The sequence below is a fragment of the Mesocricetus auratus genome, unplaced genomic scaffold (assembly GCF_017639785.1).
Source record: "Mesocricetus auratus isolate SY011 unplaced genomic scaffold, BCM_Maur_2.0 Super-Scaffold_100004, whole genome shotgun sequence".
NCBI lineage: Eukaryota > Metazoa > Chordata > Mammalia > Rodentia > Cricetidae > Mesocricetus > Mesocricetus auratus.
Window position 1 is genome coordinate 95,615,654 of NW_024429189.1, and position 25,775 is coordinate 95,641,428.

Genomic DNA, 25,775 nt, shown 5'->3' on the forward strand with positions numbered 1-25,775 from the left:
TGACTTGGAGAATATGCCTCAGCTTTTATTATGCTTCTTGAACCAGGGCTGCCAACGCTGGGAGGTTCCTCGTGCTTGTTTTTCGTAAGCCCAGCTCATCACAGTCTTCGTTTGAGGCTTCTTGAAGTCGGTGTTGGAGTAGTTTCCTCTTCCACTGTGTGCAGAGGGTAGCAACCTCCAGCTCCTCTGGATCCGAGGAAGGCCATCTCAGACCCTGCAGGAGCGAAAGGGTAATCAAGCTCAATTCTGGGGGTGCTGCCGTATGTTTCCAGGGTCACCAGTTTGGAGCTTACTCTTGGGGGTTCCTTCTAGAGGGTTAGGGCTGCCTTTCTGGGGTCACAGCTCTCATGTTACAGCAGCAAAGTGTCATGTGTGAAGGGAGTAGGAACAGCCCACCCTAAAAGGTGATGAAAGGCAGACAAAGGGCTTTATATCGATCCCAGTGAGATGTCCTGAGAACATAAGCCCATTGCTGTATTCTCTCTCAGCAGATAAGAGCACTGGCTGCTCTTCCTGAGGACCCAGGTCCAGTTCCCAGCACCCACGCGGCAGCTCACAAGCAGTTTCTCTTCAGGCACCAAGCACGCACGTGTACACAGACATATATGCAGGCCAAATACCCACACACATTAAAAAGTATTTTCCCTCCCCACCCAAATCCTTCCTCTGTTTGCATCTTACACACAAAGAACTAAAACAGAGAAAATTGGATATGATTTAGTCTACATTACAGATGGTCCCTGACTTATGATTACCAATTTACAATCTTTCAGCTTTGAAATATGACTACATCTTAATGTATCACCATTAGGTGTGAGGGCTTGAAGACATGGCTCAGCAGTTAAGAGCACTGGCTGCTCTTCTAGAGGGCCTGGGTTCAATTACACACGCCGGCTGTAGCTCCAATCCAGGAGTATCTGTCCCCCCCTTCTGGCCTCTGCGGGCACTGCACACATGTGGTATACAGACACACATGCAGGCAATGTATTCATGCACATCAAATGAAAAATAAGTCATTTTTAAGAATTAGGTTAAATTATTAATGTATCTTTTATTTTTGTTTGTTTATCTTTTTCCATCTTTTTTTTCTGTAGTTGGAGGTGAGTTTCTGTCCTGCCCCATTCCATAGCTGCTTCCCATATTACCACATGGGAGGCTTACACTAATTATAAATGTTTGGCTGGCATGCTGCTGAAGGAGTAACATGTCAGATTACAGGTAAGCCACTGCCTCATGGCAATACATAGAGTAATAGAAATGGGTTAATAATTAAGAGATAGTTAGCCAATAAGAAGCCTGAGCCACCATCCAAACCGTTTATAATTAGTATGTCTCTGTGTCCTTATTTGGGGCTAATCGAGTTCATAATTAATATGTCTCTGTGTGCTTATTTGGGGCTAATCAGCTGTAGGACCAGGTGGGAAAGAAACTGTCGTCACTATTTAGGTTCTTTTACATATAGATATCCAGTTTGATTAGCATCAGTTTTTGAAGAGCTCATCTTTTTTTTTTTTTTCTTTTTTTGGTTTCTCGAGACAGAGTTTCTCTGTATTGTTTTTGGAGGCTGTCCTAGAACTCGCTCTGTAGACCAGGCTGGCCTCAAACTCACAGAGATCTGCCTGCCTCTGTCTCCCAAGTGCTGGGATTAAAGGCGTGTGCCACCACCACCCGGCCATTTTCCCTTTTTTAGACAGGGTCTCATCACTGTGTATCTCAGTCTAGCCTCCAATCTCCTTGCCTCAGCCTCCTGAGTGCTGGGTTACAGGTGTGAGTTACCATGTCTGGTCTTAAGTGCACTAATGACTTAACTCTATTCTCAACTTGTGGTAAGTTTATAGGGGCATAGCCACATCAGGAGTCAGGAGGCTTCCGTACAGTGGAGGTGTTTCATCCCTTCAGAGGAGGTAGGATTTAAGTCAGGTCTGAAAGGGAAGCAGCCGGGCCTGGGAAGAAGTGACGAGGACAGAGGCAGGCCACACACAGAAAGGCCCTAAGCAAACTCATACTTGTTTATTTAATCTATTTTTGCTTTGACTTTTATTTGCTTTGAGACAGGCTGGCCTCCAGCTTGCTGTGTATCTAAAGATAATCATGAACTTCAGATCCTCCTGCCTCTGCCTCCACTGTCCTACATCACACCCAGGGGAGGTGTTCTTTTAGGCATGCCAACAGTGTCTATTTAAAGCTGTTGTTTAAGATATGGGAAGCCAGAAAAGTATTGCTTTCACCCCAATGAGACAGTCAGTCAATACACAGACTGTGCTTTTCTGGACTCTATTGGAGAACTGAGTTTGAAGTTCTCCAGCCTCATACGTATTGGAAAACAGACATGTCTGAGGAGAGATGGGATAGGAATGGCTTGCATAAGACTCTTCCTGGAGGGAGACGGGGCAGACATGTAATTGAATATAAGGTTTGGGGAAAGTTTTAAAGGTCTATGGATGTGGCTTAGTATTAGAGTGTCTTCAGGGTATGCTTTGACCTCCAGGACTGAAAATAAAAGGAACAGTTGTTAATGTCCAAATTGGATTAGTGTGATACAGTGCCCAGCCACAGGAAAGGGCCATGTATAGTGAGTTCTCTGTCTAAGACATCGCCTGATACTCCTGAGAAAGGCTCAGGTTGGGATAGGGGACTAAGAACACCTCTCTGAGATGCAGGCTTTGGGGAAGGAAGCAACCCCTGTCACATAGACATGAATCACTAAACAAAACACAAATTAAGGCTAGCAAGCCTGATACCCTCACAGCAATTGCAACAATAAAACCCCAGTTCAAATCAATGCCTGACAATACTGCCTCACCTCCCATACTAGGTATCTGGAAGACATGAATATATGTGAAATGATATTTACTTAGTGTTTACAGTTCTACATGTAATGTCAAGTTTCCAGTGGAAAGTTATGAGACATGCAAACAAACCACTCCCAACCTATGATTAATATATTTAATTGAAGTGTGGGCAAAAATGCACAGGTGAATACATAAATCCTACAAAAGAGAAAAAAGAGATCTAGGCATAGTAGTATACACTTACAACCTCAGCACTCAGGAGGCCAGGGCAAAATGATCCTGACTTTTAAAGGTCAGACTGAGCTACATACTGGGCTATCTATGATGTTATCTCAAAAACAAAAACTTTATTCAGCTAACTAGACAAACAAAAGGAAATCCTGGAAACAGAAGAAAACATAGCAGAAGGTGTGCAGAATGCTACAGCCGGTTCATCTGCAGATTTATGGCTAAAGACATGATAAGATTAAAGCCAGGTAATGGAAATCATGCACATCAAATGCACAGGAAGTGAGGTCAGTGGTTTAGAGAGATGAATAGCTAAGAGAAGGTGTCCTTGTGACCACTTTTGTCAGGCCCTGTGGCACTCACCCGAAGACAGGTGGCTTCCGCAACCCGCACAGTCTTGGAGATGGCCTGGAGGAGCCGCTGTGCATTGTCAACAAGGAGCTCTTCAGAGGACTTGCTTCTTTCCAGGGAGGCCTTTACACTGGGGGCGTTGGGGAAGAAAGACGTCTTTATCCCAGGAAAGGAGGCAATTGCCAATGAACAGCAGCGTTTACAATGGAAGCCTCATATAGGAAGCTGAGATACTTTGGTGGGAATACTCAGAGAAAGGGTGTGTGTGTGTGTGTGTGTGTGTGTGTGTGTGTGTGTGTGTGTGTGAGAGAGAGAGAGAGAGAGAGAGAGAGAGAGAGCAATGTAAAGTGTTTTCCTCAATTGTCACCCCACCCCCCCTCTTTTTGAGACAGTCTCTTGCTGAGCCTGGAACTTACAGGTGTGGCTATAGCAGCAAGGCCTGGAGAATCCCATCTTCACCCCCTCAGCCCTGGGGTTAGACCTATACACTACCACACTCAGCTCTAAGATGGGAATCAAACTCAGGTTCTCCTCATGCTCCTGCCAGGCAAGCATTTTACCAACCGAGTTGTCACCACAGTCCCGGGGAAAGATGATACTAGGGGCTTAATTTTGCATTTTTAAATGGAAAAATGTATTGTAATGCCAAGAATGTGTGAGCCACATAGCATCTATAATGAAGACAAAAAAAAGTTTGTTGTTAATGGAAATAACTGGATAGAGGTCACAGAGCAGATGCCAGCTGTCATTGGACTGAAAGAATCAATTCTGTACAGAACTGTATGCAGATTGGGTCTAGTGTTGGAGGGTCTGCCTTTTCTAGGGATCACCAATCGCCAGAAAGAGCAAATGACTTACCTGCAAACACTCCTTCCAGACTCAGAATGGTCAGTCCTCCACTGCTTAGCCTGCTTACTCGGCCATACCCATTCATTCCCACGAGAACCACAGTGAGTGCTTTTCCGTTTCCCCCTAGCTCCTTTTGTGAGTTGACACTGATAAGTTTTTTGTGTAGCCCTCCCTGCTTGGCACCATGCCTCTGGTGTCTAGGGGGTCACATTTTGATTATGAAACTGATTTGTTTGTGGTGGTCATTTTTATGTCTATATCTTAAATGGAAAGAAATATATTGGCAGCTAATCTTGAGATGGTCATGCATCTGAGATGGTATTTCCTGGAGAACAGTTGCCAAGTTTTATTATTATTTTTTAAAGATTTATTTTCATATTATGAGTGTTGTGCCTGCATGTATACACGTGTGTGCCTGGTGTCCATGAATGTCAGAAGAAGGCGCCAATCACCAGGAACTGGAGTTACAGTTCTGGGCCACTATATGGGAATCAAACCTTGGTCCTCTGGAAGAGCAGCTAGTTCTCTTCACCACTGAGCCATCCTACAAGTTGTTCTCTTGACTTCGCATGTGTTCCCTGGCATGCATGTGGATATGTTTACACTAAATAAATGAGTAAACAAATAAATATAAAATCACTCTAGTTGGGGATTGGAGGGAGCAGGGGAGGAGAGGAGGGAGAGAGAGTTGGGAGTAACATGTGTAAAAAGTTAAAGAATTAAAAAAAGAATTTAAAAAAACACTCCAGTTTGAGTAGTGTTATTTTTACTCGCATCATGAGAATGTAATGTAAGAATCTAGATACTGCATGAGTCCCTTGCTAACAGACTTCTTGGTGCTAGGGTCTAGCATCCCTTACTGAGGAAGTGAGTTTACATTAAAGTGGGTATTGGCACCACACATCCCTGCCCCTGCTGAGAATCAGCCTGGCTCCAGGCTTATGCTGTGAAGCCTCGTCTCCTTCAGAAAGGGTGTCAGTCACTTATGTCAAAGGCTAACTACACCTGAAGTGTTGTGAGCCCAGCAATGCCAAGGAGTAAGAGTCTGTGTTCTGAATGGGAGAGGGGCCAGTGTAACCGTAGGGGCTGGTGTAAACATATGCGTCCCCACTGCGTCTCACAAAAGCTTATCCATTCTCCCGAAGATTGCTTCCTACCTGGAGATGATGCTGAGCTGGCTGCTCAGGGTTTGAATCTGCTCCACCATACACAGAAGCTCCTGGGAGCATCTCTGATCTATGCAGTTCTTAGCAATGATTTGAATGAGTCTTGCGACATCCTTTCCGGAAGCTGAGATTTTTCTGGCAGAGGCAATGAGCTGATCTTTGGTCTATATCAGAGAAGGAAATGTTAGATTTAGGCAAACGCTGCCTTCACAGGTTTCCCCTGCAGCATCAGAGACAAATTATAATGCTTGCCCCAAGCTTTCTTGACTCAACTTATTTCTGCCCCTAGAAATGAGTATATTTTAGCTTAAGCCACCATCTCATGAGCCAACTCTCTTGAGTTAGAAAGAGCCTGTCCAAACAAGGTACAATCTTCTTCCTTCTGTGGGGGTTGCAGAAGGCCAGAAAACCTAGCTTCCTAGGCTCATGAACCCAGGCTGACCGCAAACATTACATAACTGAGGATGGCTTTGAACTCCTGATTGTCCTATCTCCAGCTTGAGAGTGCTGGGGTAACAAGCATGTACCAGTGTGCTGGCTTATGTGGCACTTGGGGTTAAATCTAGGCCTTGTGCATACTAGGTAAGGGCTCTACCAGATGAGCTCTACCAAATAACCCCAGTCCTAACTAGATATTTTCTGTCTTTTTTTTTCTATTTCACTCAAGAGCATAATACTTCGATTCTTTAAAAAAAATGATTGGCTGTTGTGGAATAATTCTCTTGTACACTGTAGAGATTTGTCACTTGAATTGGTTTAATAAAATGCTGATTGGTCAGTAGCCAGGCAGGAAGTATTGGCGGGGCTACCAGAGTAGGATGACAGGAAGGAGAAGGGCAGAGTCAGAGAATTGCCAGGCAGATGCATAGGGAGCAGGAGATGAATGTGCCATGCTAATAAAGGTACCTCCATGTGGCAGAGTGTAAATAAGGAATATGGGAATAAGCCTAAATTATTGGCCAGGCATTTATAATTCATATTCAGCCTCTGAGTCAGTTATTTGGGACCAGGCAATTGGGACAGGAAATGTCTGATTACAATTGGCATTTCTATCAGGATGTGTGATTGGGGAACTTGGGTGAATTGTGCGTAGCCACTTCCTACCAGAAGCAGACCCACTCTTAAAATGGTCCCTGGATTTTCCTTTCAAATGTGCATCTTTTCAGAAACACCAGGGGAGCCGGGCATTGGTGGCGCACACCTTTAATCCCAGCACTCGGGTGGCAGAGGCAGGTAGATCTCTGTGAGTTTCTAGCCAGCCTGGTCTACTGAGAGAGTTCCAGGACAGTCTCCAAAACAATACAGAGAAACCCTGCCTCGAAAAACAAAAAACAAAAAACAACAACAAAACAAAAAACCAGAAACCCAAGGGGTGCAGGGTTTGCACATCCCGGGGTGCTGAGCCACACACCACCGCAGACACCTGAGTTCTATTTAAATCAAAACACCTCATTTGGAAATACATTCCGGAAAGCCACACCTATTTTGGTGACCTTGGGGGTCACTGGTTCAATCAGATGTTGATTGGCTGGGGGAGCTGGAAGGAGGGACCCAATAATGAAAGGTTTGAGTCTTGGTGTGGTGAAGGCTCTGGGTTTATCCTTGTAGTCATGTCGCCAGGGGATGTCCTTCCCTTTTCTCCTGGACCCTCTGTCTTGCCCCAGGATAGGAAAGTCAGGTCCCCTGTGGCTCAGTCTTGCATTTTAGAGCCATCTGTACCCAGTAGGCCCACACTGGCAGTAATCCCTGGACCTGTAATCCCGACACTTGAGAAACTGATGTAGAAGGGTCCTGAGTTAAAGGCCTGATGGGTATTAAGACAGGGTCCCAAGAGTCCACTTTAAAAGATGCAGATAATGGGCTGCTGAGGTGGCTTCGGGGAAAGGGCCCTTGCTATGAAAGCTTTTTACTCCGAGCTTGAAAGCCACAAAGCCAGAAGGAACTGATGTCACAAAGGTGTCCTCTGACCTCCAAACACATGCCATGGCATATCCCTCCCTGTGTTATACACACACAGAGGAAAAGTGAAATTTAAAAGTTCAAAAGGCATAAATAACACTTTTGACTCATTGTTCTGGGGGATTTTTTTACTACATTGCAGATTTGACAAAATTGTCATCCCTGATATAATTGATAAAACCTCAGTAGCCAAGCCAGAAAGAGGAGAGGAGAGAAGTGAAGTGAATTTTACAGAGACTTGGTGCTGGTTGGATCTTCAGTGGGACCTTTCCTTCCAGCACTGTCTAGGGAGGCCAAGGCACCACTTCCCCACGTGGTGCCCAATCACCCATCACCATGACCACTGAAGACCAAGTACCAGGACTCGCCCTCTCTTCCTCAAGCTCTGAGCCATCAGGAGCACCTCCTTGGCCATCTCTTGTGTGATCTGGGTGATTCTGTTCCCACTGTCTGTACGGCTGTCCTCTGGAACAGTCTGGTCCATCTGAGCAGGAGGCAGAGAGGGGCTGCCACTCTGGTGTGAAAGGAGACACCTGGTTAGACATTTAAACCAACACAGTTCCTGACATTCAGGCCTCTAAACTTCAGTGAGGATGTTAAGTGTGTGTGTGTGTGTGTGTGTGTGTGTGTGTGTGTGTGTGTGTTTGCGTGCACATGTGGAGGCCAGTGTTCCTCAGGAGCTGTCTACTTCGTTTTTTGAATGGCATCTGCCATTGGGCTGGAGCTCCCTGGTCAGGCTATGCTAGCTGACTAGGGATTTGCCCATCTCTGCCTCCTCCATGCTGGGATTACAAGTGTGTAGCACATCTGCACACACAGGTTTTAAATCAGAGAATACAGTTTAAGTCCTCATGCTTGTTCAGTATTTCAGTTAGGGTTTCTATTGCTATGAAGAGACACCATGACCAGGGCAACTCTTATAAAGGAAAACATTTGAGGTGGCAGCTTACAGTTTCAGAGGTTCAGTCCAGGATCATCATGATGGGGGAGCATGGTGGCTGGGAGAATTGTGGCATGCTGGGAGACATGGTGCTGGAGAGGTAGCTGAGGTTTCTACATTTTGTGAAAGTCACAGGAAGTAGACTGAGACACTGGGTGTGGCTTGAGCATATAGGAGACCTCAAAGCCTGCCTCCATAGTGACATACTTCCCCCAACAAGGTCACACCTACTCCAACAAAGCCACACCTCCTAAGAGTGCCACTCCCTTTGAGGGCCATTTTCTCTCAGACCACCACAGGCAGTAAGTGCTTTATCAACTGAGCCCTCACCTCATCCCTTAATTGCTTCTAAATCATTTTTAAAGAAGGCACAAGAGAATCAGGCAGATTTCCTGAGTCTTCAAAGCCCTTGGCAACCTTCCAAATGTACTGTAAGTAAACAGCAAGGAGAAACACAATGATCTCCTATGAGTTTGTGCTCCATTTATCCAGAGACTGAAGCATGGCATCCTCAAATCTCAACCTAGTTTATTTCCTTTCTATGAGTGCTCAGGCTTTACAAGGGAGAAGAAAGAACATGTAGCCTTTTGCAGGGGACTTAGAGATAGCATTAAGCTGCTGACAGCCCACTTTTGTTGTTGTTTGTTTGTTTATTGTTTGTTTTTGTTAGAAGAAGGGGCTGGAGAGATGACTCAGCAGTTAAGAGCACTGGCTATTCTTCAAGGTGACCTAGGTTCAAATCCTAGCACCCCTTTGGTAGCCTACAACCATTTGTAATTTCAGTTCCAGGAGATCTGATGACCCTCTCTGGCCCCAGGGCACTGAATGTAGGTGGTGCACAGAAATACACACAGACAAAATACACACACACAAAATAAAAATAGAAATCAGGATATAGTGGTGTGTACACCTTTAATCTCAGCCTTAGGAGCCAAGATAGGCAGATTAAAGCTAACCTGGGCTACTTAGAGTTCCAGTCTAGCTAGATTGCACAGTGGGACCTTGTCTCAAAAGAAGGGGGAGAAGGGGAGAAGACACGAAGTGGGACACGGACAGGGGACCTGGGGGCAAATAGGATAATGGTTGGGAATGGGAATGAGAAAGATCCATTATTTACATGTGTAAATTGTCAAAGAATAAATAACATAGTTTTTTTTGAAAAAAGGAAATTCAAGATTCTTTGAATGTTTCAACTTGTATACACTCACACCCATCCTTCTATACCAAAGGCTTCACAGTTTTGCTGTGAATAACTTCCTCCTGTGGAAACAGCAGCCCTGACATCTGAAAAGTCTGTTGGACCTGACAGGAGGCTATGTGGTTTTTCTGGTGGATCTTTAGGGGAACCTTTCCTATGTTCTTTCTGACCCCCAAATCAAGATAAATTGTCATGCACTGGGAGTGACCCCAGTAACGAACTGTTGAGGGCATCCTTGGTTATCTCTTTGCCTCACTTCACCAGATATGCCTCAACTTCCAGAACTGTGAGCCAATTAAATTACTCTTCTTTACAAACCACCTCATCTGTAGTAGCCCTGTGGAGTGGGCTGGGACACTCAGCTAGTGAGTACTGATAAATCGCCTGTCTTTGTTGGTGTTTCTGTCTCGACTTTTTCAGTTAAAGCATCCTCACCTTCTGAAAATGTATGATGTCATCTGCTTCATCAATGGCCTGACTAGATCAAGATCAGGATGTCCCTATGTGCTGGGAGTGGAGGGCAGAGGCCTCTTCTAAAGAGGACCACTGGCAGACCGGTTGGGAGTTGGGAAGGCAAGAGTAGGTGAAAAGAAGGAAATTATGAAGAACTCACTGATCAAGAATTCAGCAGCAGAGACTGAAGACCATGGGGGATGGACATAATGGTCTAGAGCTCAGAGTGAGCGTGGCGGTGTGAAGGAGAATGGCCCCAGTTAGTGGGACTTTGGGGGAAGGGTGAGGAGGTATGGCCTTGCTGTGGGAGGTGTGTCACTAGGTTTCAAGACAGTGTGCTCTCTGCCTCCTACTTGCAGATCAAGACGTGAACTCTCCCCGCTTCTTGCCAAGGTGTCTTCACTCCCCCATCATGGACCTTAACACTGAAGCCATCAGACAAATTAAACGCCTGCTTTTTGAAGTTGACTTGGCCATGATGTTTTATCACAGCAATAAAAACCCCAATTGTTATGGTGAGGAACCGTAGGAAATGGCCTTTTTTAAAAAGATTTATTTATTTATCACATATACAGTGTTCTGCCTGTAGGCCAGAAGAGGGCACCGGATTGAATTGTAGATGGTTGGGAGCCACCATGTGGTTGCTGGGAATTGAACTCAGGACCCCTGGAAGAGCAGTCAGTGCTCTTAACCTCTGAGCCATCTCTCCAGCCCAGGAAATGGCCTTTTTAACACCTACCAGATACTTTAAGTGTCCAAATCTAGAAATGACTCCTAGCTTTTCAACGTGGGCCAAGGATTGTGCGTGAGACTCCAGACCTGGAGTAAAGCACTTCCCACGGGTGTCCTTTCACAGACAAGAGTGGGGATGGAGCTTAGAGAGTGTGCTGTGGTCTTGTTCTCAGAGCCTTCTGATTTGGGTGTCCAGTGTCACCCTGCCCCGCCACCCTGCCTTGCAGCTATGGGAAATACTTCTGCTGCACTGACAGAAACAGAAGGCAAGTCAGTGAGTGGGTGGCGTCAGGTGGTGCTGACTACTACAGAGAGCCCGAGAAGGGGGAGAGAGTCTGAAAGCCACTTGGATTTATAAAACTGAGAGATGAGCAGGCAGACTAGAGCATTGGGGAATGGTGTCTGTTATTCTCCCCATTACTTTGGTCACAGGGTCCCCTTTCTCGGAAGTGACATTTTGATGAGAAAAGAAGTGACGCTAATAAGGGCAGGGATAAAAGCGTGCTGTGGTGTAGTCAGTTTTATCTTGGGAAAATCCCTAGGGAGTTTGGGAGATTCTGATCAGCCACCCATAAGGTTGCCAAGGGATGTATGAGGTGACTCATCTATCAAATCCTGGGTTGTCAGAACATGGTCCAAGAGTGCAATCATGCAAGGGACATTCTGAGTGCTCGGGAGAGAATCCAAGAAAGCAAGAGTCTTGTGACCTCAGTTTCTTCAAAACCACAGACTTTTTTTAGGGGAAGTGCAGTTGTTGTGCTCCTCCCAGGTATAGTAGATAGGAGTGAGTTTACTTCAGATTATTCATTACAACTTGTTATCGTTTATATGCTTCTATGGAAAAATGAATTTCGCCTCGTGCAGCTTCTCCTCATGATTGCATACAGCTTGACTGACGGGAACTTTACTCATGTGACCTTTCTTAACCCTCAGAGTATAAATTGTCTGAGGCTCTAAGTGAAGTTGACTATGGAATGAGACTTTAGTCGGCCTCATTTTCAGACTCCACTTGCCCAGATCCATCCGCCCCTAGAGCTACAAACACTGGATGACATGTATCTGAGGGAGACCACCAGAGTCCTGCCAAGCTGTATTCTATTTCCTACTGACTTTGGCTCTGTTCAGTAGAAATACACACAGTCTTTCAGATCCTTAATGCCTAAGTGTTCTGTCTTGCTCTAAAAGGAAGCAGATATGCAAGAGAAGTATTTAACAGACCTAGCATCTTTCTAATAAACCCATTTCCTCTCTACTACAATGATTCTAGTCATATTGTTGTCACTTCAGAGCAGGGAGGTGACATCCTAGGAGGTCAGAGTGGCTGAAGCAGCCTGAGTACTGGCAGTCACAGAAAAGTTCAGTTAAAGTGATAAGGAAAAGCTTCACAAAAGCCAATGAAAAGCACAGGTGCTTCAGTTCTAGGATACATACCAGATGCTAACGGAAGGGAAGTGTGTTTGTAGGGATTCATTCACTAGCCCTCTATAGGACTAGAATGCTGGAGTCTAAATGCTGAGACCGCTTTGTGATTTTGCTAAGGGCATGGCAGAGGTAGCTGCAGGCTAGGGAATCAAACCCAAGCTTAGGCTTCTAGAGGCTGCCCATGCTGTCTGCCTTGTGTGAATTATACATGTGGTGTGGGCATCCAGTCTCTGGAATGTGCAAGAGTCTTTAGTTACTAGGAAACAGGTCCAGGTGAGGTAGATGAAAGATGCCAAGCAGCCTACCATGCTCATGTCTACTGTGATGGTCCTGGTGGTGGCTTGCTCATCAGCACAGGTCCCCATTGAGCTCCGGGGGGTGCCTTTGGGAACAGCACCCTGAGAATCCACACTGGCCCCCGCAGTGGTTCCTGTTGCACCCTCTTTACAGTGAGGCTGCAGCTGGTCAGGATCCTCTCCTAGGGCCTTTGCTGGCTCCTCCCTGGGTTTCAAGCATTGAACCAGGAGTCTCCAGGCCTCAGTGTGACTACCTTTCAAGGCCTGGAGCTGAGTCACTGCATGGTGGACCTTGGCCGCCCATTCCCACCGAAGCCAGTTCAACATATGCAACCCCTGCTGCTCTGGGTGTTCTTGGAGTATGCGGACCCTCTTGGCCACCTCCTTAGTGAGCATGAGAATGTTCTCTAGAGACACAAGAAGTTTTTCCTGGAAGGGTCCAGACTGTTGACCTCCTGCTATGATTCCCTGCACAGCTTGGATAACAGACAGCATCCTTGTCGGGGAGCTCTTGTCGACAACATCTTGGAACATGTCCTCATAGACAGTGTTGATGCTGCTCAGGTAGTCAGTCAGGGCCTTGACTCGAAGGCTGAGTTCCAAGCAGAGAAGCTCAAAGCGTGTGGAGAGGCTGGGACAAGGCTTGTGGGTGGAGACCAAGATGTGTGCCACCTCCAGCAAGGCGGCTGTGAGTATCTGAACTTCCCCACCCAAAAATGAGACCTCACCCTTTACCTGCTCATCCCCACACAGAACACTAGACAGCTTGGCAGCCTCTTGTAACCTCTGAGAAACATCTGCTGCCTGATCTACGCCTTCCTGCAATCCCTGCTGGTTCTTCACTGCCTGTTGCAGGGGAAGTAGGAACAGCCCTTGTCTCCTACTGAGTCTGTCCATACACTGCATCAGGTCCTGGACAGCCACTGCCCATAGAAGGCATTCATTGTTAATATTCTCTTCCCTCGACTTGGGGGCTTGGAGACCATCAGAGGACAGAGCGTGGTCCAACAGCTGTTTAGCATGGATCTCTGTTTTTTCCAACAAGCCTTGCAGCTCTAAAAGCATTCCTGGGTTCTCCATTGGGTCAGGGCTCTTCTCTTTTGAATTCACAGGGCCACTTTTGGCTGCTACTTGAACCATTGAGGCCAAATTCTGCCGAAGTTCCACAAACGTTGCCATGCTCCCTGGTAACTCCACCATTAGGCTATGACAAAATAGTTGTTGGCACAGAGGGTACCAGTCACCGGCCCTGGCTACCAGAGCCTGCCTGGCTTCCCTGGTCCTCCCAGATTGCTGAAAAGCCATTCCTAGGAGCCTGCCACTTCTAGTGTTTGTGCTATGGACTTCCTCCCTGGCTAGGTCAGTAATCAAAGGCACCACTGTTGAGAATTCCTGCAGTCTTGTCATCCTCCCTGGTCGCAGGGCTTCTTCCCCAGCCTGGATTTCTTGGGCTGTATTCACAGTAGACTCCTGCTCTAGTATGTTGGTGTGTGGTGAGGTCACTACTTGGTGATCCCGGTCCTCCATAGCAGTGATGACTTTGCTGGCAGCAAGGAATGGAGAGCCCCACCCCTGTTTGCAGGTGTCAGGGACCACTTTGTAGGAAAGTTGTTCTACTGGTAGGAAAGAGGTATTTGTGCCACTTGCCCCTAAGCCAGGTACCTGCTGGTGTTTCATTACGGGAGCTGTGTGATGCTGGAGGCTGGGGAGAGTAAAATAAGGCCATTCCTTGGCAATGTCAAACCTTTGGACTTGGAATCGAAGTGGACTGAGGATGTCTGGGTGGTTGGCCCCATTCAGGCCCTCGTGGACTTGCTGAGCTGAATAGATGAGATGTTTTGCCATGGTTAAGAAGGAACCCGTGTCCTGAGTGCTGTCCCCAGCTGTGCTGCCTTCAGTGGCTGCAGCCAGCGTCAAGGAAGACCGCGCCAGCTGCTGAACCACGACTCTCATTCCGTTTCGGAAAATGGGATCTGGGTCTTGACCCACATACCTGCTCATCACCTGCACTATGTGTGTGGCTCTTCCACGTAAGAATGCCACAGATCCAGAGAACTCTCTGGAAGCTCCACTCCTTAGATCCCTTGTGTACAAGTCCAAGTGGTTAGTCATTTCCTGGATGGACAAATTCAAGAATTCGGGAATATCGAGAACCACATCAAAGCATGCCAAGAGGTGTTGGGATTCCCTGGCCCAGGCCTCAAGCAGAGCCTGCAGGGTGGCAGGACTCCAATCCAGGCCATGTGTTTGGGGACACTGTGAAAAGAGTTCCTTTGCTTTGACCACAAGTCCCCAAAGACCTGCCACAGCAGCCTCCATGTCTCTGCCATTTTGCTGTTGGGGGCAGAAGACCCAGACCAAGTGTGCCACTCGAATCATTTGCTTGGCTTGGTTGTGGAAAGCATCAAGCGGAAGCCGGAGAGTCTCAGCCAAGGCTTCCCTATTGCACCCGGGCCTGAGGGTGGAAGTCTCCAAGGTGGCCTGGACCAGCCTCTCTAGAGGACTTTGGGTATCTGTGAACGTATCCAGAATCTGGCGCAGTAATCCAGCGCGGACTTCCCGGCAGAGTGCGTCTGTCGCAGCCCTCAGAGCTATGCATTCTGTCCCTGGGCTGGTCTGGGGAGGCCGGTGCACTCGGAACTGCAGCAGCTGGCGGCAATGGGACACTAGGTGCATCCTCTCCCGTGGCGCGGAGCAGGCGGCTAGGCGCAGGCAATGCCACACCACGGCGGCCAGTGGCGTGTCGAGCAGCCCATCACGCAGGTGGCTTGGCCCGGGCTCCTCCAGAACCTGTCGCAGCTTCTGCAGACAACGCGCCAGTGCGCCATTCTGAGAGCGAACACCCGGCCCTGAGACTCCGGGCTGCAGCACAGCCAGGAGCTCTCTGAGGCTCTGTCTGGTCAAAGCAAAGATGCAGCGCCGTGAGACCACCACCTGCGGGTCGCATGGGTGCCGGAGGTGGCCGCGGGCGGCCGCGAGCAGCGCTGGGATGTAGCACCCTAGCTGGTGGCGAACTCGACCCAGGCATTCATCCGGGGCCCAGCGCATGGTCAGGCTGCCCAGTTGCAGCAGCGCAGCCGCCAGGTCAGCGATCGAGGTGCGCAGGGAAGTGGCGTCCTCCGCCGCCTCCAAAGCCTCCAGGCACGTCAGACACCAACCAGCTGCTGCCACGGTCTTCCTCGCCCTTGCTGCGTCTTCAAGGAGCAGGACCTGCTGGGGCGGTCACAGGAAAGAAACTTGAAGATGACTGAACATTCTTGGAGTCATGTAGCTTAAGCCTAGGAGACCTTATATTGTCAGTATCTGACTGTAACCAACTACAGGCATCATCTAGGTGACTGGACCTGAGAATGCACAGGCCAGTTTGGGAGTTTGTGGTGTGTGCATTTCTTTGTAAAGCAGAGCTCTGAAGCAGTTGCCTTCTCTCCATATTCACTGTGGGGTCTACCCTGAACTGTTCAAAGATGTGTTGTTATTTAGATGACAATGATGGGCTAGAGGGCTTCTCTGAGACAGCTTTTCTAGCCTGTCTCCTCCCCCTGCCCCCCAGCTCCATCCAATCCCTAATCCCGAGGCTGGTATCCGAGCCAAAAGCCTTTCCACCACCAGCAGGCGCCCTAACCCCTCTGGTTCTGCCTCTCACTCTCCCTACCCCATTGCAGTTACTCTCCGATGAGGCCTGTGCAAATACCTGTCAGCAAACCACACAACGAACAACAGCAAAATGTTTCGGGGATATGTATTTGAACCAGGAGCAATATCCCGATCTAAAAGTTGTGCACAGGAGCTGGAGAGATAGCTCCATAGTTAAGAGCTCTGGCTGCTCTACCGGAGGACCTGGGTTTGGTTCCCAGCATCCACAAGGGGGCACACTTGTCTGTAACTCCAACGCTAGGGTATCCTCTGCCCTCCTCTGCCCCCATCTGCCTCCCTCGGGCATTTTACAGATGTAGTACATAGACACACAAGGAGGCAAATACTCATACACATAAAACACAAGGAAATAAAATCTCCAAAATAAATTTAAGTTGTATTTAGCAAGGAATGTGTGTCAGGGTGAAAATCTGAGAGTATTTGGAAACCAAGGGCTTGTACCTGCTCCTATTACAACTTCAATTAAGCCCTGATTAAATCGATAATGAATTCTGTCTGGGATCTTGGCAAGCACTTGGGTAGGTTTCAAATTAAGAGACACTGAGGAAGGAGCTGTGGGAACTGCATGACCATGTGTATTCTCCAGCAATGTCCAATCAGCCAGCCAACTCTGAGGGAGCCTCACCTTGGTAGTGCCCACCAGGATCTGTTGAGAGGTGGCCACTAGCTCTTCCCAGTGGCGCTGGCACTCCGGCTGCAGGGGGAGCTTCTGGGTTACCATCAGGATGTTCTTCCCAGACAGCGTCAAAGACTCAACCACTGGCTGCATTTCCTCCCTAAGCCACTCCTCAGAGTCTCCCGCCAGCCTGAAAAGACACAGTGTACTTGCAATGTTATAGCATTAGAACCAAAGAATCCCGGAAGACAAGGGTACACAGAAGGTACAGAGGCATTAAAGTGAACCTTGACGACTGTGCTTATGGGCTTCTCCCCAGAACAGAATGCTGTGTTTAAAAAAAAAATCGGGCTGGAGAAATGGCTCAGAGGTTAAGAGCCATTTCTGATCTTCCACAGGTCCTGAGTTCAGAGGTCCCTGAGTTCAATTCCCAACAATCACATAGTGGTTCACAACCATCTACAGAAGGATCTGGTGCCCTCTTCTGGCCTGCAGTTATATATGCAGGCAGAACACTATACATTATAAATTATTTTTAAAAAGTTAAAATTTCTCTTCATACTTTCTTAAGGTGTTTTAGTTTGTGAATTAGAGTTGTTGCCTCAATATATTTCTCAACCTTCACAAATGTCATGTGGTTAGGCTAAACAGATTAATGACAGACATCTGGGTAGAGAATTCTGGGTCTCAGGTTTTTCTTCCCAACAGCCTGTATACAATGCCCCAGCATCTGCTGGCCTCCGGAGTTTCAGGTAAGAAATCTGAGGCCACTTTATCTTAGCTATTAGAAATAAGATAAAATCGCCATGCTGGGCATGATGGCACACAGCTATATTCCCAGCTATTTGGGAGGCAGAGCAGGAGGATTACAAGTTCACGGCATGTGTGGGCCAGCCTGGACAACTTACAAAGAACTTGTTTTAAAACTTGAAATAAAAAGGTTGGTGATCTAACTCGGTAATGCAGCATTTGTCCAGAGGTGCCAGATTCTAAGTTCAATCCCTGGGGACACAAACCTAAAAAGAAAGAACACTGTCGTGTATATTCAGACACAAGATTCCATTTCCCTTGGATAAATGCCCAGTTGTGATATCACACCTGATATATCACCACACCTAATAACAACAGGGATGCATTTAACTTTTAGAGAATATTTTCTAAAGTAGTTGCAACATACTGTGTTCTAATCAGCAATGAGAGAATTTAGTTCCCACACACTCTCACAAGCATTTGAAATAGCTCTTCATTTTAAACATGCCAAGAGTTGGCAGTCATCATTAAATAGGTAAAACATACTCCAGACTTCCCATGAAGATTAAATGAACCTTCTGCAGAGTGCTTGGATGCAAGTTTAGATCCTTGGCATTATACACCAGTCCCTTCCCTTTGGGGATGAACCTGCCTGTGAGGATGATCGCTATAAAGGATGAAGAACAGTCTAGATTAGCATCCTTCTTAACCTAAAGGATGCTGTCTTGCAGCTGATAATGGACAGGAGAGCATGGAGCTACCAAAAGAATTCATTACTCTCAGAAGACATCTCTTGCTGATCTAGACTTCTGAGTACATAGGGAATGTAAAAACCAGGGGCTGAGGAGGTGGTTCCCTGGGTATAGTGCTTGCTGTTCAAGCATAAGAGCCCAAGTTCAGATCCCAGGACCCACACAAATGTTGGTGGGGTCTGGAAGTCTACCAGTAGTCAAAGGGCTTAGGAGACAGAGACAGGGCCTTTCTGGAACAAGCTGGCTTGCAAATGTATATTTATGCATGCATACTCCACACAATGCACATGCAAGAAAGGGAGAGTAGGGAGAAAATGTGGAAGCATTTGGAAGCTTCAGGATGTCTTTACAAGATCAATCATATCATAGCTCTCACCAGGCAAGTCAAATGCTGTTGATACTTCCGTTCCTGACGCAGACTTCCACCAAGGTCACACAGTATTTCTACAGCATCAAACTAGAAGCCGTTTCTCCAGGCCCAAGTCTGAGTTTTTAATGCTCTGTGCATGGGTTTGTGGTGGTTTGAATGAGGTGTCTCCTGTAGGCTCAGGTATTTGCAATCCTACTCCCTCATTGGTGGCCCTGTTAGGGGAGGGGCAGCCTTGCTAGAGGAAGTGCATCCGGGGAGGCTGGCTTTGAGTCTCATCCCACCTCAGTTTGATCTCAGTTTGTTGTTAAAGACGGGAGTTCTCAGGTTCCTGCTCAGGCTGCCTGCTGGCATGCCTCCCCAATTTTGTCGTTTAGGCAATTCCTCTAAAAACACACCTGAAATAAACCCTTTCTTCTTTAAGTTGCAGCAAAGCAACCAATACAGGATTTCACTCTATCAATGCTCAGATATTACTATTAACTCACTCTGGGTTGTTGCAAGTGGTTTTGTTGTGGATTCACTCACTCCACTATTTGCTACTTTGTGTCCTTTAAGCAAAATGTCCACTGTGTATCTGTCATTAGCTTTATGGGATATATGGATTATGATTCTCCGTGGAGATGTAACAGCGTAATTCTAGACAAATCTTCACTAGAAATCTACTCAGATAGTCAATGACTGGACACTTACAACTGTGACAGGAGCTCAGAAATTGTCACACACCCCTTAAAATAATGAAAAACCCATATTATTTCTACATATGTTTAAAATGATTATTTCCAGGTCAGGCATGTGGTATATGCCTTTATTCTCAGCACTGGGGAGCCCAAGACAGATGGGTCTCTGAGAGTTTCAGGCCAGCCTGGATTATACAGTATATGCCAATCACACTACATAGGGACACTCTCTCAAAAGTTAAAAAAAATGAAAAAGAATTATTTTCCAGAAAGTTTATAAGCAGAGTGCAAGTTGCTACTATTCAGTCATACTATATGTAAAAATATAAACACTATTTTCACTGTGTCACCAAAGTACTTAGGTTTCAGAAATCTGAGTCACCAAGTGACCATGTGAGATAGACAATGTTTAACAAATGAAGCACATTGAGGAGAGAGCTGACACTAGTGAGATCTCCAGAGATCTACAAGATAACACCAACTGGCAAACTAAGCAATAGTAGAAAGACTACATTAATAGTCCATCCTTGATGGTAGGGTTGATGACTACCCTATATGCCATCCTAGAACCTTCATCCAGGGACTGATGGAAGCAGAGACAGATACCCACAGCTAAACACTGAACTGAACTCCTAGAACCTAGTGACAGAGATGGAGGAGTGATGAGCAAAGGGGTAAAGGCCATGATGGTGAAACCCACAAAGACAGCTGACAGGATAAGCGGGAGCTCTTTAATCCCAGATTGATGGCTGAGAGGCCAACAGGGGACTAATCCAGACTCCATGAATGTAGTGCCAGGGAGGAGGCCACAGAAATCTCGGGGGCCTTGGGTAGTAGATCAGTGTTTACCATGGTGTATGAATGATCTTTGGGAGCCCATTCCAAATAGAGGGATGCTCTCTCAGCCTGGACACATGGGGAAGGGCCTAGGTCCTGCCCTGGATGAAATGACAGACTTTGGAGATCCCCCCTAAGGAGGGCCTCACCCTCCCTGGAGAATGATTTGGGGATTGGGTGGGGGGCTGGGAGGGCTGGTAGAGGGACAAGGGAGAAGGGGTGGGAGAGGGAACTGGGATTGACATGTGAAGCATTTATGTTTCTAATTGAAATAAAAACATATATTGAGGGAAAAAATGAAGCACAGTGTGTAGTTTTTAGTTTAACTGACTCTTGGCAAGACAGGGGACAAGAATTTCACAAGGGAAAAATAACAATAATAACATTTGTTTATTTATTACGAAACTAAATTTAGATCTAATTGCTACATAGGTTTACAGTAAACACTGAATCACCATTGAGAAATGTAAGCAAGGCCATTGATACTTAATCTGATGTGTTAACAAGAGTCCAAGGTGTGTTATACACATGGCTTCCATTTTTGGTTTTCTTCTTTTAGACTTTGCAGTGGTTTGAATGAGATGGACCTGCAAAGGTTTATATATTAGAATGCTTAGTCACCAGGGTATGGGAAAGTGTGGCCTTCTTGGAGTAGGTGTGGCCTTGTTGGAGAAAGTGTGTCACTGGGAGCAGGCTTTGAGCCAGAATGAATATAGCTTATCAGTGTAGACTGCTTTACGTCATGCACCTGCACAAACATGCATGTGTCCCTACAGGTATACCATGTACATGGATAGGAACAGGTTTTAAAAACATCTTAACTTAAGCTACTCTACAAAGTATTGGTGTCATTGGAACTCATCCCTTCTCTCTCTGCTCTCATAATGATCCTTTTTCCTCCCTGCTCTTCTGGTGCTCCAAACACTCCTCCGTTCTGCCTTCATGTCATGTATACTCCACTACCTTTTTTCTTTCTCTCCTCCTCCCCATTTCATGATTCCCTTTCTAGTTTCACAGCTTGCAGGCCTTCACACATGTGCACACACACACACACACACACACACACACACTTTTAGGTCTAAGTGAAAGAAGGCATAGTGTTTATCTTTCTGAGTCTGGCTTGTTTCTTTTTACATAGTGACTACCAGTATATTCCATTGCCATGTAAATGTCACAATTTCTTTGTGGCTGAATGAAATGTAATTTTATTGTATACATGTTTCATATTTTCTTGTATGAATATGAATGTGTTTCCTATTTTCTTCATCCATTCATCTTACTATATTATTTAAAGACTTAATTTATGTATATGTATATGTATATGTATATATATGTATGTATATGTATATATGTATGTATATATATGTATATGTATATCTGTGTGCAAGTGAGTGCAGTGCCTAGAGAGACTAAGTACTGGATTCCCTGGAACTAAAGTTACAGGTGGTTGTGAAGCACCTCACATGGGTGCTGGAAGTCAAACGCAGTCTTCTGCAAGAGCAGAACTCCCTCTTAACTGCCGAGCCATCTCTCTAGCCCTCTACAGAGATGCTTTTACAAGAGTTTTTAAAAAGGGAAAGTGGAGTGATGGGGAGGGAAAAATTAGGAAGAGAAAGAAAAATATCTGGGATATGGGTGTGCTCAAATACTCAGAATGACTGTCTCTAGGTAATACTTTTGTGGGTAATGTTTTTTCTTTCTTTGCTCTTTCATATTTCCTCAATGTTCACCATGAGCTATGTTTCTAAGCAAGAGGAAACAGCCCTGCGCTGGCCTCTTCTCACCTGCACACCCCGACAGACAGCACTGAGGGAGCAGGTTCTGGTCCCCTGAGAGCCTGCCCAGCAGAGGAAGACAGGAACCTGCCAACCCAGCACTTAGTGGGGGTGCTTCTTGCCTCCATTTGGCCTTCTCGGAACTGCTCAGGAATGGTGGAGCCAAACTCAAGTGCAAGTGTTCATTATTATGACTCTGTTAGGATAAGAAGAGCTGGACCATTTCCCATGGTCATGAACACTGATAATTCTCTGTATAAATAATTTATCTTGCCAGGAACAAACAATAAGCAAAGACATTTGTATTGCACTGAACACAAACAACATTCAGCCTCTCTCAAAACTTACTGCTCTTTTTGTGATTTAAAAAAAATGTATTGGCTAGGCTGGAGGGATGGCTCAGCCATTAAAGGCTAGGCTCATAACCAAAAAAAAAAAAAAAGGCATTGTCAGAAATTCAGAATTTATGAGAAAGTATTAAATCAGTATAAAATCACTTAACAGATTTCTACAAAATTTATTTTATGCATGTGTGTGAATGTTATTACACAGGTTCTGGGATCTGAACTTGGGTTCATGATTAAGCATCAAGCACTCTTAAGTGCTAAGCCATCTCTCCAGCTCCTATACACAATTTATATCAAATATTTTACATTATTTCTCATTATAGTTTTTCATTTTACCTAACTGGAGTCACATGACCTTTAGGCCCTGCCCCAATTCCATAGCTGAGGTGGCCAATCTTGGTTGTCAACTAACACACCTGGGAAGACGGACCTGCACTGAAGAATTGCCTTCATCAGATTGTCCATGTCTATGTTTATGGAGGCATTTTCTTTATTGATAATTGATATAGTTGGGCCCAGACTACTGAGGTGGTGCCAATCATGGGCAGGTGGGCCTGGGCCATCTAAGAAATGTAGCTGAGCCAAGGGAGCAGCCCTCTTGGGCGTCACTCCATGGTTTGTACTTTAGCTCCTGCCTCCTAGTTCCTCCCTTGAGTTTCCCTTGATGATGAACTATAACTTTGTTAACACAAGTCAACACTTTCCTCTTCCAAGGTGCTATTGGTCAGGGTTTTATCACAGCAACAGAGAAGCCAACTAAACAATCCACATCCATTCTTTCTTTCTTTCTTTCTTTCTTTCTTTACTTGGTTTTACGAGACAGGGTTTCTCTGTATTGTTTTGGAGGCTGTCGGTCCAGCCTGGCCTCGAACTCACAGAGATCCGCCTGCCTCTGCCTCCTGAGTGCTGGGATTAAAGGCGTGTGCCACCACCGCCCGGCTTTCCACATTCATTCTTAATGCTAATTTACTTCTTACATGCCTTTTTTTCCCAGAAAACATTTATTTTTTGAGACACAGTGTAATGTAGCTCTCAGCCTGGATTCAAATTGGCTATGTAGCTGTGGTGGTTTGAATAAGAATGGCCCCCGTGGGCTTGTGCTTTTGAAAGCACAGTCACCAGGGAACTGACACTATTTGAAGAGATTAGAAGGATTAGAAGGGTTGGAGAAAGAGTCACTGGGGTAGGCTCTGAGGTTTCAAAGAGTCCATTCCACGCTCAGTCTCTCTCTCTCTCTCTCTCTCTCTCTCTCTCTCTCTCTCTCTCTCTCTCTCTCTCTCTCTTTCTCTGTCTCTCTCTGTCTGTCTGCCCCCCCCCATGAATCAGGATGCAGAACTCTCAGCTACTTCTCCAGCGTCATGTCTACCTACATGTTGCCATGCTTCTCACACAATGATAATGGACTAAACCTTTGAAACTGTAAGCAAGCCCACAATTAAATGCTTTCTTTTATAAGAGTTATCTTGGTCATCATGTCTCTTTACAACTATAGAATAGTGACTAAGTCAGTAGCCATGGAAAACCATGAACTTCTGGTCCTCCACACTCTACCACCTGAGCTCTGGGATTATAGGTGCATACCACCACATCCAATTTATGCAGTGCTGGGATGCAACCCAGAGCTTCTTGTATGCTAGCAGGTATGAGCTACATTCACCAGCCCCCAAAGCGTTAAAGACTATAATCAGAATCTACTTATGTGTTTCTTTGTCTGCCAATCTGTCAGGGTAATGGGCTTAAGTTCCTTGGAGATATTACCTGCTGGCAACATGCACAAACTCCTCACTAGCATTGGCCAGGTCCTCTGCCACCTTCTGCACGGAGGCAAGTGCTTCTTTCTGTACGTCTTTCCTCTCCAATGAGATGAGCAGATGACAAAGCTGGATAGTCATTGGTGTAATGATTTGTTCCATGGTCCTATTCTGTATCATAGGGTCAAAGTCATCCCAGAAGAATGAGTCCATCTCCATGGGTCTGTGAACAGAAATTATGACACCATTAGCTCAGGCTTGTTGACATATGAAAGTATTTCTCTTGATTCAATGTTCACCTAGTTTTGAATTTATAAAGGGAAAATCTATAAAATATTAAAGGGATACTTGGGTTTATCCTAAAGACCTTACACATACAGAATAGATCTCAGATTAGCAGAAACATATGAAGGGGGGAGGGGGCAAAGTCACAATAAGTCAGGTCCTGAAGAAGACAACAGAATAAATAGTAGACTCACAAGACCCAAAAGAGGCACAGTTAATGGTTAATGACAACTCAATGCTGGAATTTGTTTTGGAATATTACATTTGTTTATGCTGCAGAATATTAGTTTAACTATGTGAAGGACTGTTACATTGGTTTCTGCTGCCTTTGTTAACAATGTGAAGATTTGTTACGTTTGGTTAGGCTGCAATTGTTTAATTATGTAAAAATGTGCTGCAATTGTTTCACCCTGCCTGCCTAAAGGCACCTGAAAGGTCTAATAAAAAGCTGAATGGCCAGTAGTTAGACAGTAGAGAGATAGACAGGACTGGTGAGCAGAGAGAATAAGTAGGAGGAGAAATGTAGCCTAAGGAAGAACAAGAGAAGAAGAGAGGAGAGAACGAGGGAAATTCCTGGGGCCAGCCAGCCAGCTGCCAGCCCACATAGCCATCCACAGAGAACTAGCAAGAGGCTAGAAAGTGCAAACTTTTCCTTACCTTAGTGGGAAGACTGCACTCTCCACACAAATGAGATAACCAGTTTCACTTTTCCTTCAGAAACAGCCACAGGAAGCAACCAAGGTTTGCACATAGCTCCAAACTATAGGATCCCCCAGCTTCTGTTACCTGACCCTGCCCCTGACGCCATAGACAGTATCATGAACAAGCAGCAACATAACTTATGCATGGCATTGTGGCAGGGCCACTGCTCTGTTTCAGCGATAAGAACTGCATGAGAGTCTGCAAAGACAGCTATCTTAATCACAATAGGGCTCAACTATAGGTCTGAAACAGTTGTATTGTGTGAACTGAAAAGGGACTATGCTCCAGATGCTTGGCAGTCAGAGACTGAATTGCTGAACTTCTTATTTCTAACCCCTTATAGGTTGACTTTCATATAAATTGGTTGTTGAACAGATACCAGGCTGCTGTTTCTTGAGAACTAAAAGAAGCTAAGGTTTAAATTAGAGAAAGAATACATTGAAATGTGTATTAGGCATGTGTGTGTGTCCTGAACATCATCCCACAAAGCAATTTCATAATTTAAATCTTTCTCTGTCTCACTATGGATACTGGGTTGTCCTAGACACAGTACTAGAATTACAACCACACTCTGTCTCCAGTTTTGTCTTAAAGAGACAGGACTTCGATCTAAAAATACGATAGCAGGGCTAGATAGATGACTCAGCAATTAAGAAGACCTGTTGCTCTTTTAGAAGACCCAAGTTCAGTTTCCAGCACCCACATGGTAGCTCATAATCATCTGTAACTCCAGTTAGTAAAGTGCTTGCTGTCCCAGCATGGAGACCCTAGTTAGGATCCTCATCACTCATGAAAAGCCAGGGATAGGGGCTGGGCAGGTAGTTCAGTAGTTAAAAGAACTTGTTACTATTTTTTTTATTGTTTTTGTTCTTT

At 45.7% G+C, this 25,775-nt stretch overlaps 1 protein-coding gene and 1 long non-coding RNA gene across 2 annotated transcripts in view; one reads left to right on the top strand and one right to left on the bottom strand.

Moving 5' to 3' along the window:
* LOC121140294 overlaps positions 1 to 25,775 on the bottom strand; it is a 31,869-nt gene continuing 6,094 nt past the window's right edge. Inside the window, exons 2-8 of the mRNA XM_040744989.1 lie at positions 23,923 to 24,138; positions 16,666 to 16,846; positions 12,396 to 15,599; positions 7,704 to 7,865; positions 5,378 to 5,550; positions 3,384 to 3,501; positions 1 to 214 (exon numbers count right to left, since the gene is read on the bottom strand). Of these exons, the coding sequence (XP_040600923.1) occupies positions 29 to 214; positions 3,384 to 3,501; positions 5,378 to 5,550; positions 7,704 to 7,865; positions 12,396 to 15,599; positions 16,666 to 16,846; positions 23,923 to 24,138 (4,240 nt within the window). The 3' untranslated portion in view covers positions 1 to 28. The remainder of the gene's footprint in view (positions 215 to 3,383; positions 3,502 to 5,377; positions 5,551 to 7,703; positions 7,866 to 12,395; positions 15,600 to 16,665; positions 16,847 to 23,922; positions 24,139 to 25,775) is intronic.
* On the top strand, positions 8,547 to 10,398 carry LOC121140513. The gene is made up of 3 exons (XR_005877393.1): positions 8,547 to 8,716; positions 9,904 to 10,195; positions 10,296 to 10,398. It is a non-coding gene; the product is annotated as an uncharacterized LOC121140513 (long non-coding RNA).